Genomic DNA, 13,660 nt, shown 5'->3' with positions numbered 1-13,660 from the left:
GAGAGAGAGAGAGAGAGAGAGAGAGAGAGAGAGAGAGAGAGAGAGAGAGATAGAGAGAGAGAGAGAGTGAGAGATAGAGAGAGAGAGAGAGAGAGAGAGNAGAGAGAGAGAGAGAGAGAGAGAGAGAGAGAGAGAGAGAGAGAGAGAGAGAGAGAGAGAGAGAGATAGAGAGAGAGAGAGAGATAGAGAGAGAGAGATAGAGAGAGATAGAGAGAGTGAGAGAGAGAGGGAGAGATAGAGAGAGATAGAGAGTGAGAGAGAGAGAGAGAGCTTGAACCCAAGTGTCTCAAAACATTGCTTTTTTTTGTTTCTTTTGTTGCCTCTCAAAGCCACTTGATAATGATGATTGCTTGTTCTAATTAATCCATCTTTCAAAAGGGTATTAATTTGAATACAATGATATCAAAACGAGATAGAGTACTATTTAAATTCTCGAGCACAGTTCTATGAGCTAATTATACATCATCGACTAAAAAGTCAAAGATTTGAATCTCGACCCTGATATCGTACCTTGAATTTGGTCGGAAAAGAAGAATTCTCAAACTCATAAAAACCCCACAAACAAACCTAACATGATTGATCCATTGATTGACTCTCTCCTCCCTTAATGATCATATTATGTTATCTCTTCCCACCCAAAATAATATTTTAAAAAAGTTCACATTTTTCTCTAATTCTTTTACTCTCTCTCTCTCTCTTTGGCCTTTTCACTTTTCATATGAAATCATTTTATTTTCATTAGGTTTCAATCTCAAAAAGTCCAATTCCATGCAATGATTTTGAGCTGAAATAAGCATATCCGACCTCGAGAATTATCGGGTTTTTAGTCTTTTTTCAGTGTAAGAGTTCAAGCCCACTGCTATCAAATATTGTTCTCTTTAGACTCGTTCTTTCGTGCTTCCCTTCAAAAATTTCAAAACGCGTCTACTGAAGAGAGATTTTCTCAGTCTTAAAAAGAATGTTTCGTTTCTCTCTCTAACTGACGTGGGATCTCAGAAAAAGTTAACGTTCCAGTGAAAGCGATGAAGCTAACCCCACCGAGAGGGAGCCTTGCAGGCCTCCTCTTCTTCTTTCCTTTTCTCAACCTTCTTTATTCCAACCCTAATTCTAAAGCCACACAAATTCCCCATTTTGCCCTCCTCCCATGCACCATACTTCCCTAAACTTAAGCTCAATCTCCCACCTTTTCCAAAGGGTACACTTGTCTTTTCACTCTCTTTCTCTCTCCTAGTTGCATGCATGAAAATTAGAGAGAGAAAGTGAAGAAGGATTTTTAAAAGGGACCCGTTTGCCTATATCTTACGCCCTTAAAAATCCTCAAGAATCCTATGTGTGTTTCATTTGTAGGACTTTTTAAGGGTATATTCTTCGTTTTCGATAAGGTCGGATTTATATATGCTTCATTCATTTATTCACCTTTAATCATAAACCGACTCTTAAAAAAAAGACCCTTTAAAAAAAAACACTTCATCATCTCTACGTGTTGNAAAAAAAAAAAAAAAAAAAAAAAAAAAAAAAAAAAAAAAAAAAAAAAAAAAAAAAAAAAAAAAAAAAAAAAAAAAACTAATTTGCAAAATAAAATTCCTTCTTTAAATTTTATTATTATTATTATTTATTTTAATTTGTGTGAGAGAGAGAGAATGCGGGCCACCCCTTATTCACGGGTTCTCCTATTGCCAGATTCTGCCACCTAAGATTTCCTTTTTTTTTCTTGCTTTTAAGTCCATATTTTAACTCTATTTATTTTCGAGACAATTTTTGTTATATTTATTTTACATTCAGTCCTCTAAGTTTATGTAATTAATAATGTAGCCCACATTAATTAACTTCATTATTATTATTATTACTATTTTGTAAAAAATAACAGCACTAACAAATATAGTTTTAATTTTATGTGATAATTATTAATTTAGTAAATCAACAATTGATTTAGATAATTAACTATAATCCCAATAATGGTTAACCTAAATATCCATTCTATAATTAAATACTACTAATTGATTTATACATTTTATTTTTTTAATTATTTATCTATATATATATATATTAGCTTATTAACTATGTACTTATTTGGAGATAATATTACAATTTGAAATTAATAAGTCATGTTAAAATTAATTTTTTTTAATAATAATAATAAAAATAGCTTGAACTTTAGAAATAATATTACAAATCCGATAATTTATTAATAGATAAAATAAAATAAAATAAAATAAAAATTTTAAGAATCCAATGAAAAAAAAAAAGAAAAAAAGAATGGACATTATCATGACAAACTGCCAAGAGTATAGAGAATTTTATTTTTAAAAAATTTATTTATGGAAGAAAAGATATAAAAGGACAAAAATCAAAAGGCAAAAATAAAAAACATATTAAAAATTAAAAAAAAAAAGGGAAGAGTTGGGAGTAAGAATGGATCCGAATTGACCAACAATATGATTAAGTAAGAATCGATNATCTTCCTCTCCTAATTTGTGGGATTTATTTATTTTATTTTATTTGTGTGAATATGTAAATAATTAAAATGAAAATGAATTAAATAGAAAAAAATTGGATAATGTTTGAATTTAAATTAGTGATTTAAAAAAATTATAGGATAGTGGTTGGATAATTATTACTTCTATATTGTATTTAAATATTTTGATGTTGCTACTACACCAACCAACCGAGTTTAATCATTATAGTTCTTTTTAATTAATAATAATTAAAAAAAAAACCGTAATATTTTATAATGTGACAAATTTTACATTAGTGACGTCATTTTTTTAAGCTTAAATCATATAAATAATTTAAAAAAAATTAAATGATTATTTACTATGTAAATTTACATAAAGGGTCACCAATTTAATCATTATTTTCAATGTGGCCATGTTACCTGTCATTTCTTCCAACTTTATTTCTAGGGTTTGGTGGATTTGAATGTTAGTTGCCACATTTTTATTTTTATTTTTATTATAATTAATTATTTATCTTTCTAAACATTCAAAAAATTGTTGTAATTTACCTGTCTGTAGGAGGAGACTACCGCGTGCCTGTTGAAGAATGAGTCTGCGACTTATAGGCAGTGACTTGGTTAAGGGAACCAACCGAAGCTGTAGCGAAAGCGAGTCTTCATGGGGCAATTGTCATTGCTTATGGACCCGAACCTGGGTGATCTATCCATGACTAGGATGAAGGTTGGGTGAAACTAAGTGGAAGTCCGAACTGACTGATGTTGAAGAATCAACGGATGAGTTGTGGTTAGGGGTGAAATGCCACTTGAACCTAGAGCTACCTGGTTCTCTCCGAAATACGTTGAGGCATAGTAATTGACTGGAATCTGGGGGAAAGCACGGTTCATTCTGTTAGTCTCTTAGATTTTAGGAGAAATGTTTAGATTTTTCGTGAATTCAGAATTTTGCGTATTTAATAATAACTACTAGATTTGGATTGGACGTACTTTGCAGTTTCTTTTTCATATATTCATAGAGTAAAATCGTCAACTACATTGTGATAATTTGCTTTGTTTTGACTCTGATACCAAATAATAAATAATCACTACAAGAGATGCAAGATTCAGATTATCGAATATCCAAAGGTAAGAACAATTGTTTGAGATTCGAGTCAATTCACAGATAAGATTGATCCTGTCAAGCTTGAATGATTCTTCATGCAACTAAACAAGGAATAAACTTAGTCGTTGGCTAAACGAGAGCACAAATGATATTTTTACTACATTTTTCATGTTTTTTTACAAAGATAACATACATAACTTTATATAGTCTCGAAATGAAGACCTTTAATCTTGAATGATATATCATGAGCCGTAACTTTCATATTTTATGACCACAATTAGCCACTCTGTAAATAAACACCACAAATCTAAATTAACATCTGAGTTAAAATTTGTAGCCATCTAAAAATAAATGAACCTTGATTCTTCTTTAAAATTTATGCTCAAAATGGACAAAATCATACCATTGTGGAGAGTCGTGTTCGTCTGTTATGGTCTCAGAGTCATGCCCTAAACTTAGTGGTGCCAATAGATTGATAAATCCTCAAATGTCGAACTAAGGACTCCAAAAAGAAAAAGGAGTCAAGCCTCCTTGAAGGTACGAAGGCAGTAAAAAATGACTAAGACTCCAAAGGAGTCGAGACTCGATTAAGGGGAGGCGTGCTTTGTTCGAGGGGAGGTGTTGGATTATGAAAGTCCCACATTGGCTAATTTAGGGAATGATCATGGGTTTATAAACGGGTTGATTCATGTCAGAATGTCACAAACGTCATGATTGAAAGTAAAATGAATGTTTTTTTTGTTGTATTGGAGAAATGATGATTTTTATGTATACATTGACTCTGGTTAGTCAACAAAATGGTGAAGCTTTTGGCTGTCTCATGGCCAACATGAAACAGTGTGACATGTTCTTGGGACAGGTATGGTACCATATCTCTTCCTTCTGTTTTTTTCTTACATTTTAACATGTTTCTTAAAGACTTTACATTCCAAAACTATTCATCCCGTAACAATCGTTTGGTATGGCGATTTAGAGATCGGATGCTCGAGTCTAGTAACAATCGTTTTTTCGATTTCGTTTGGCTAAACGGCTTTAGAGGATGAACTTCGAGTTTCTAATTTTCTTAAGTTAAAAAAGATCAGCACATTGAACTATCACTATCCATGTGACTGTGAGCCCTCACAGCCTAGGTATAACGACGCAATTATCAGGGGCGCGCTCTATCATTGAGCTAACAGCCTGTCGTGCGGGCCTTCCGCTAGGGCCCGCTATGCCAAAAGCGAGAGAAACCCCATTACTCTCTTTCCTTTTTTTGCCCCCTATCGCCACACTGGAGGGACATGGGGACGTAAAAAGAGGGGATCTTATCAACTTAAACCGACCTAGGATAATAAGCTCATGAGCTTCGTCTTACTTCACTGTCAAGAAACGAAAATACCCAACAAGCATTAGCTCTCCCTGAAAAGGAGGTGATCTAGCCGCACCTTCGAGTACAACTACCTTGTTACGAGAGTTTAAATGAACCGAGATAGAACTCAACAATTTTGGAAACTGTAGTTTGGGCTTGAGCCCAAATAACCCAGGCCCATCAGCCAAGACATTCACATCTAGTAATTTACATGCTCTAAGTATGTCTGTCTTAGAAACTGAAGGTAGAAAAAGAGAAAGCTTGTGATTCTACGAGGGGACATGGTAGCGACAATAAGACAACCCTAAAATTTATATTTATTTTTAGTTCGGGATGGGTCAAATCGACGTTAAGCATACTGAACCCAGACTCAACCTGACCCACTCGATTCCTAGAAAATAAACACAAATTAACTTGATCACTTATCTGATCTAACCCAACCTTTATAGTTCAAGTTGGATCGATTCGAGTTGTTGGGTTGATTGTACACCTATTTTTCACGCATCGCTGCCCCCACATGCAACACCCACTCGAGTTTGTTGCATTTGCGGGGGCACATGTTGGCCTCCTGTGCGCATGGATGGCTTAAAATTGAGTCCTCGACATCTGTTGTCATCTCAATCCGCATCGGTCCATGCCCCAAGTCGATTGGCGGACTGGCTTATCACCTTTCCACACGAATTTGAAGCTAGAGGTGTCAGAAAAGTTACCACAGGGATAACTGGCTTGTGGCAGCCAAGCGTTCATAGCGACGTTGCTTTTTGATCCTTCGATGTCGGCTCTTCCTATCATTGTGAAGCAGAATTCACCAAGTGTTGGATTGTTCACCCACCAATAGGGAACGTGAGCTGGGTTTAGACCGTCGTGAGACAGGTTAGTTNCCCTCGACTATTAATTCACATAAAAATATAATATTATGTACTTTGAACCAATAAATATACTTTTTTTTTTTTATTAAAAATGTAAATTATTCTGACCAATTTAGTGAGCAAATAATATAATATTCGATATCAATTTTAAAAATTTAAATTTTAATAGTGCCGCTCATTTAAATTTATTTATTTATTTATTTACAGAAAAAATAAAGAAAAAAAATTATATATATTAAGATAACATATAAATATGTGGAGCGGACAGAGATTTTCGACAGCTCAGTTCTTGTTTAAACGGTCATTCATTCATATTGTTCTTCCCGACGGGACCAAACCCTAGATTCTGGATTGAGAAGTGCAAGAACAGAGAAAAATGGAGGAAAATCCCAATAAACTCGAAATTTATGAGCTCAGGTATTTGGATCTCTTCCTCTTGTCTACACATTGCCATTCTTCATCTTCATTACAAGATAACGAACGGATTGAATCGATAACCAAATCGATTTTTGAAGCCCTAGGCCCCAGTGGACCTGGCCTTCTTGCAATCACCGGCGTCCCCAACTCTTCTGTTCTTCGTCGAACACTACTGCCTCTTGCTCGCAAGCTCGCATTGCTCAATCCTGATGATCGGAAACGGATTCTTAAGGTTTCACTTCTTCATTTTTCCTCATTCCTCTGCTCTCTCTCTCTTGCTCGCTTCCGTTTTTGTAAGCATTTAGTGAATGTTTACGGAAAATGACTGAGGAATCTGATGTTGACGGCGCTCTTTTTTTCCCTAAAATCTCATCATTGTCACTTTGTTGAAATCATGTTGAACGTTGAACAGCGGATCATTGGGAAATGTCTCAATATAATGTCATTGTTGCATTGATTTGAACTTTCTGCATACGTCATGACTATGGGAGATTAAATTTTGTTGAATTCTAGTTGATCTTTTGACGTTTCTTTGTTAGATGTTTAACTTAAACGATTTAGCGAATCTGAGTTTCGGGGTACTTTTGGTTGGTTAGGTTTCTCAAAATTAAAATTGTCTCTGAAGCTTGTGATCAAATCGTTGAAGAGTCATTTTTTTGTTTGGCTCTCGTGAGATCTTAGCTAAATTTCTTGTTCGCTACGAACATTGTACCATAACATCCTTGGAAGGAATCAAATTCATATTCAAATGAGACAATTTTCCTAATACCTCCATTTCTTTTCATTCAACTTCTCAGGATCATAACTTAGGGAGTGATGTTCCCTTGAGGAATCCAGAAAGAAGTGTCTCGTCTTTTGCAATGCAACTCAAATATACGGAGAGCAAAGAATTCATGCAGAATAATCAAAGCCAAAGAGGGGACAAACAGTCACCTGGTTCAGAAATTGATCACTTTTGTGATTCTATTGAGAAGGAAGTTCACGACAATGAATTTAAACATCTTGGTGATTCATTTAAAGAGCTTGGAAGTTGCATGTTGGAACTGGGGCTTCGCATTGCACGGGTATGTGATGCGCAAATCGGAGGCCAAGAGTTAGAACAGAGCTTGTTAGAGTCATGCATTGCAAAAGGCCGTCTCATACACTACCATTCAGCTCTGGATGCGCAGCTTTTAAGAAAATCAACACACTGCAAAGGAACTGCAAGAAACCAAGCTAATTCTAGAAGAAATAAAGAACAAAGCATACACAGTAAGCAAGAGCCATCAGACAGTAATGGACTATGTCAATCATGTACAAATCTATGGCAGCAATGGCATTATGACTATGGTATCTTCACAGTCCTAACAACTCCCATGTTTCTTTCACCATCAAATACCCACGGCAACGAAGCACAAGATCTTTGTTGCTATAGCGAGTGTTGTTCCCCCAGTGGACATTTGTATTTGCAGATTTTTGATCCTTGTAAGAACGACATTTTCATGGTTAATGCCCCACCAGAAAGCTTTATCATCCAGGTGGGCGAATCGGCTGATATTATATCACGAGGGAAGCTTCGCTCCACTCTTCACTCTGTGTGCAGACCTTCCAAGCACGAGGATTTGTGCAGAGAAATTTTTGTTGTATTCTTGCAGCCAGCTTGGAACAAAACGTTTTCGATGTCTGATTATTCCATTGAAAGCTCAATGTCGTCCAAGGACAAAAGAGATCTTGTTGAACAGGAGGCAACGGTAATAACTCGAGAAATCCAGAAGATAGTTCCACCATTAGCATCAAGATTGAAGGAAGGGATGACATTTGCAGAGTTCTCACGTGAAACCACCAAGCAATATTACGGGGGAAATGGTTTGCAATCCAACAGATGACCCAGTTACTCAGTTATTTGTAAGTTTTCTCCGCTAAAGATACTTTTTTTGTTTAAATCACTAACTAAACAACATTTTCAACCTTGGTTGATTGAGCAATTTCCTTATTGCATACTCTTGTATCCAAGTTCTACATTTAACTGTTTAGAGTCATGAATCTAGTCTAACATACATAGATTTTGAACTTTGCATCTAAAACGTTCAAACATATTCATCTTTTTGTTTTGACCTCTCTGCATTTTCCGTAGTCTTTAAGTTATACTCCATCACACCTTTTTTTCTCTTTAGTTTGACCGCGTTCAAAATCTTAGCATCAGAACTGTTAAGAAAATTCAAAAGTGATCAAAGTGTAGAAAAGTGTTGATCGGAATAACTGTGCTCAGACTAATAAACATCAGAAAGCCATGCATAGGATTAAAAATGAAATGGGTCTTTCGGTATACCAAACATAAGAAAGGAGACATGGATTTATTGACACAAATCCTCCTGCCTTTTGCTGTGAAATCCTGACCATTTACATATATATATATATATATATATATATAATATGTGTGTGTGTATGTAACTTTAGCTCCAAGTCACACATTTTAACATGGTGACATATATTTCTCTGGATCACACAGGGACAGAAACTGCCACCGAAGAACTTTTTGATAATCCTGATATGAGGGTGGCGATTGACTAATTCATAGGATGCTCTCCTGAACCAAAATGATGGTGAAGGAAAAGAAAGCAATCCTATTTATGACTCTGCTACCCCAAAAAATAGTCAACTGAGAGAGAAAGAGAGAGAACGAAGTAGATGTGGCATCCAAATAGATAGCCACAGCAGTCCAGATGTAATCATCACAAGAGTAAGTGAGGGTATTTTATAAACCTTTTGAAAATTCAAGGGTATTTTTTAAAATCAATTGTTAACAGGTTTCATCCAAAATTAACTATAATTATATATATATATATATATATATATATATATATATATATATATATATTTGAAACTTAGGGTACTTTTGAGACTTTTTTTTTTCTTTTTTAAATTCAAGGTATTATTCAATCTTTTGTAAGTTTAGACAAATTGCATAGTTCAAGGTTTTTTTTTTTTTTTTTTTTTTTTTTTTTTTTTTTTTTTTTTTTTTTTTTTTNTTAATTTTGAATCCTAACTTGGACAATAGTTGGAATTTTCAATTTTCGCTAATTTACAAGTTTTTTTTTTTTTTTTTGTGCACAGGATTCGCCTAAGAATTTTAACAAACAGGCATACGGAATTACTCTTGGAGGTGTGAGAGACACAAGGCTCTATGGGCCCGAACATGATGATGAGCCAAATCCGTAAGTTATTCGGTTTATGTCTCTGAACTTTGACCCATATACAATTGATATCCATGGAATACTAGCTAGTGGAATGGATTCAAAAAGTTAAAAGGAGTCTAAATTCATCAATATAATTTGGTATATGGATATAGTTAAAGCATGCTTTGTTGATCACGCTGACAGCCATGGATTTGGATCATCAAAGCCATGAGATCAGTGAAAATCATTTTGATGGCTCCTTCCATTATGGGAAAATGGTAGGTTTAGAATGCAAGAACATGTGAATGAGCACTAAGAAGATGGCTAAGTATACAGTGGTGGTGTGGTTTCTCACTTTTTCTGTCACTTCAAAACACTTCCTTTTCATAAGCAATTTGCACAATATTCTCTTCCTCTACATCAATTTGCATAAGACTATTTCTTTTAATTATTGGGTCACTTTGCACTACTTGTCACTATTATCTCAAATGAACTTCTTGTCTTATAATTTCCATCCTTGGTGATTATTATTATGCAACGTGTATAAGTTCCTATGGAGTGACTAAACTATAATAGGGTTCTTTGTCTATGGATTTACTTTTTGTCTCACCATTTTTGGATGTTCAACGTAGTTTTACATTGGATAGAATGAGTGATTGACGTTAGTTATCCAATAATATGTCATCCATAGTTGAGCTTAATCAAACAAAGTAGTGTGCTTGAAAGAAGAAGATTAAGATGCTCGATATGGAAGAGAAACACACAAATCTGTGATTATTGAGAGTAGATTCTTTGATGATCTTTTCTTTGAGGGGAGGATTCTTGACAACATTATGAGATACTTCGAATGGAATGTCATATGAGGATTCTTGACAACATTACGCAAATAGAGATCAATTTAACCTGTCTTGAACGAGGTAGGAAATTCCCATTTAAATGGGGACTAGGGAAAGGAGTAGGAAAAGATTTCTCTCCGTTAGCTAAACAGGGCAAGAAATGAGATTATATTCCCCATTTCCGTCCCCTATCCCAACCCTACTAGTTGTTGCCTCACTTTAATATATAAAGTTAAGTGTGGGGAACATATTCCCTACTAGGAATCCCTCAAATAAATAGAAAATTTTTGTGTGAATGAGCTAGGTAGGGATGGAGATGGGAAGACTTCCTCATCTTTGCCCCGTGAATATCACTAAATGCAAGCCATATGCAATCATTCATTCTTGATGATATCGTCATCCCATTTTCTCTTATTATATATATAGCTGTAACTTCCCACCCACCCTTTGAGTGTATGGTTGCAATGCCATCAACCCAACCAAATCAGCAACAATGGCTGAATAGAACCAACCCTTCACCCAGAAACACCCAAAACCCTAAATTGTTGTATCCTCTCACAAACTTTCCCTCAATGGAAACCTCATTCATGTTGTCCCCCACTTTGTTTTGGTCAACCCAAAAGTCAACCTCAATAATGCAGGATATTCTAAATATTCCCATGTTTAATCCAGATTTCAAGAAAAAAAGCGTGTCATGTCTGTTTCAAATCTGGAGAAATGATATCAAAATTATACAACATTATTTCAGCCTTTGCTTTTCTGGGTATCAATAATGGGATGATTGTTTATGTGCAGATATCAAAGTGTGGGGATTAGCGTCAGCTATGAGTTCTATGGATAGCGTTTCTTTGTTCCTCTTTGCTTCCAAAGTGGTCATGATTTTAGTGGGAGATTGCTTTGTTCTACACTATTATGGTTTATAGACTATTCAAATGTAATAGTTGTAGTTGAAGAACTATTTCGACTTGTGTCTATATTTGGTTTCTGAGATTTTACAAATTTTAAAATTAGTTTTATATAATTGTTTAGGTCATCTCACCCAGAGCCGATCTAATGAAACAATGATACGGTAGTTAATAGTTTTTCTTTTGTTGGGTTGTTGTTTTTTTTTTTTTTTTTTTTTNAGTAGCTTGTTGTCGTCAGCTTATGTATCATCATCTTAGTAGAATGAACGCTCGTTCTAGATTTGTGGATTCCCAACATATCTAGAAACGAACTGTTCATAAATTTAAAAGATCGAATACCTAACCCGACATAGCATGAAATTAGTTGATCGAAAGCACGGACTATGATATTAATTAAAATAATGTAGGGTTAGTAGATATATGACTTTAGAACACAAAAACAAAACCCCATGTCCATTGCTTAAGGTTAAAGCATTGAAAAACAATTTTAAATTAATATTTGAAGTATGTTTTAAGTAAACAAATAGGACGAAAATCCAAAGATCAAAAATTGGAATGAACCAAAATCCAACTCACTTGCTTCAGCTTTTTCAAATACAAATTTTTTTAAATCTTCCAACCAAATATTTAAATAATAATAATAATAATAATAATAATAATATATATATATATATATATATATATATAAGATGCCCTCTTCTTTGAAAAATGTATCAAAACAGTCCCACCCACCATAATTAAAACATTAAATTTGTCATTAATTGTTGAAAATTGAACTAATTAGATCTGATTTTTTTTAATTATTCATATAAATTTCCTAATCTTTGAAAGATAATGAAGCATCTTAATCTCTATCAAAAGCATCTTTCTTATATTTTGTGTTTTATTCCTTTCTTTTTTTAATATTATTTTTAATTAAATATCTTGTTATTAATTCTTTATTGCTTATTTAACATATATATTCAAACTAGTCTTTTCGTTAGGTAAATAAGGAAAATCCACGTTTTTCTTATATTTTAAATAAATTGTCCAAATTTGTTTCGATCAACTGACTGACACTAGCCACATCAAAGTGGTTGCTTGATGTGATCGTGGTGTAGTCGTCGGACACTAAAACAGATAGTATAAGGGTAATTTAGTCATTTTAATATATCATAAAAATTTAAGACGACCCTTAGTTAACTTGTTCATATCGGAACAATCATTCTATACATATTATATTAAATAACCCGTAATATACCAAAACAACATACCCAAATCAAAATTAATCGGAAATTGAAGGACTAAATTGAAATTAAAAAAAAATAATAATAATCTTGAATTAGCTATTTAAACGCGGGAATAAAGGACGCAAAATTCAACCCATGCACGCTGTCGTTTTGTTTTTTTCCACTGCTTTTTGCGCAACACAAAAATGACCATTATCTCCTCAATAAGATGCCTTTCACATTTTAACAAGAAGGGTATTATGGTCATTATGGTACAAAAGTCCAAAATAGTCCTTTGTCTTTCTCTGTCTTTTTTAGGGTTATATTTATAAATAATCTTTATTGCCCGTGACATTCTTACAAGTACAGAACACCAGAATTTCTCTCTCTCTTTTTATTTTATCTTTTTAATTTATTTCCCACATGAACAGTTGACTTAGCAGAGAATTAGGTTGTACTATTTATGTACTGTTTTTTTTTTTTTAATTAATGATTTGATATAATGTTGTTCCGATCATGACCCGTGAATTATTTTAATCATTCGGGTCTTGTTATAACATGCCACGAGAGTTTGGATCTTGCAAAACTGTTCTTATATGGTTATCTTCTAGCCGTTTATAATGAAGTTTTGAAATTCGGCCTCATTATCAGGTTCAATTATGAAATCACTGTTCATTTTCAAACCAACTTGTTTGCTACATAACGTAGAAGCGAGTGTGGTTTTTAGTCAATGTTCGAATAGAGAACATGATGATATGCTAGTATGTACCAAAATATTCCTCCTAAGATAGCAATCTTATCAAATCGTGGCATTCTTTTGTAGTTATCGATACTACGAGATTCTTTTCGAGTATATTTAATTTGTTTTCATGTGGTCAAGTTGTAGTCACTTTGACTATAATTTTGTAAATTGTCTTATCTCTTGACAAGTTCGAGATGTGGTTTCGTCATAATGATACTGTGAGATCCCACATCGGTTGGAGAGGAAAACGAAACATTTTTGACAAGGATATAGAAACTTCTCCCTAACAGACATGTTTTAAAACATTGAGGGAAAGTCCAAAGAGGACAATATCTGCTAACGATGAGCTTGGACTATTACAAATGGTAACAGAACCAGACACCATGCGGTGTGGCAACGAGGACGCTAGGCCCCCAAGGGGGTGGATTAAGAGATTTTACATTAGTTGAAGAGGGGAACGAAACATTCCTTATCAGGGCGTGGAAGTCTCTCTAGAAATCATTAGCGGGTCTTCATAGTCAACACATACTTTTATAGCGAACCGAACCGTCAAAACTTCCTTTTTCTTGTAGTCAACTACAAAGCATAATTCTATAAATACGACACTCACTCCAAATTTCAAACAG

The 13,660-nt window shown here is 34.1% G+C and overlaps 1 protein-coding gene across 2 annotated transcripts; it reads left to right on the top strand.

Annotated features, from left to right (window-relative positions):
• Positions 1 to 6,047: 6,047 nt before the first annotated feature.
• On the top strand, positions 6,048 to 11,252 carry LOC111778210. Of its 2 annotated transcripts, XM_023657902.1 has the most exons (6): positions 6,081 to 6,188; positions 6,287 to 6,420; positions 6,986 to 8,072; positions 8,677 to 8,907; positions 9,282 to 9,382; positions 10,975 to 11,252. In XM_023657902.1, the coding sequence occupies exons 1-3, from the start codon at positions 6,179 to 6,181 to the stop codon at positions 8,051 to 8,053; spliced, it is 1,212 nt and encodes a 403-aa protein (XP_023513670.1). In that variant the 5' UTR covers positions 6,081 to 6,178; the 3' UTR covers positions 8,054 to 8,072; positions 8,677 to 8,907; positions 9,282 to 9,382; positions 10,975 to 11,252. The 2 variants fall into 2 exon arrangements, with proteins under 2 accessions (XP_023513669.1, XP_023513670.1); XM_023657901.1 differs by having other exon boundaries at positions 6,048 to 6,420.
• Positions 11,253 to 13,660: the final 2,408 nt, after the last annotated feature.

Source organism: Cucurbita pepo, chromosome LG17, assembly GCF_002806865.2.
Source record: "Cucurbita pepo subsp. pepo cultivar mu-cu-16 chromosome LG17, ASM280686v2, whole genome shotgun sequence".
In the NCBI taxonomy this organism is placed as follows: Eukaryota; Viridiplantae; Streptophyta; class Magnoliopsida; order Cucurbitales; family Cucurbitaceae; genus Cucurbita; species Cucurbita pepo.
Note: the sequence above shows the minus strand (reverse complement) of the source record. Positions and strands in the feature narration are given on the sequence as shown.

What these genes read in the sequence shown, in the direction of transcription:
- LOC111778210 (XM_023657901.1), top strand. Translation starts at nt 6,148, where the DNA reads ATGGAGGAAAATCCCAATAAACTCGAAATTTATGAGCTCAGGTATTTG. An exon ending in ATCGGAAACGGATTCTTAAG is followed by an intron (nt 6,421 to 6,985) that starts GTTTCACTTCTT and finishes TCAACTTCTCAG; the next exon opens with GATCATAACTTAGGGAGTGA.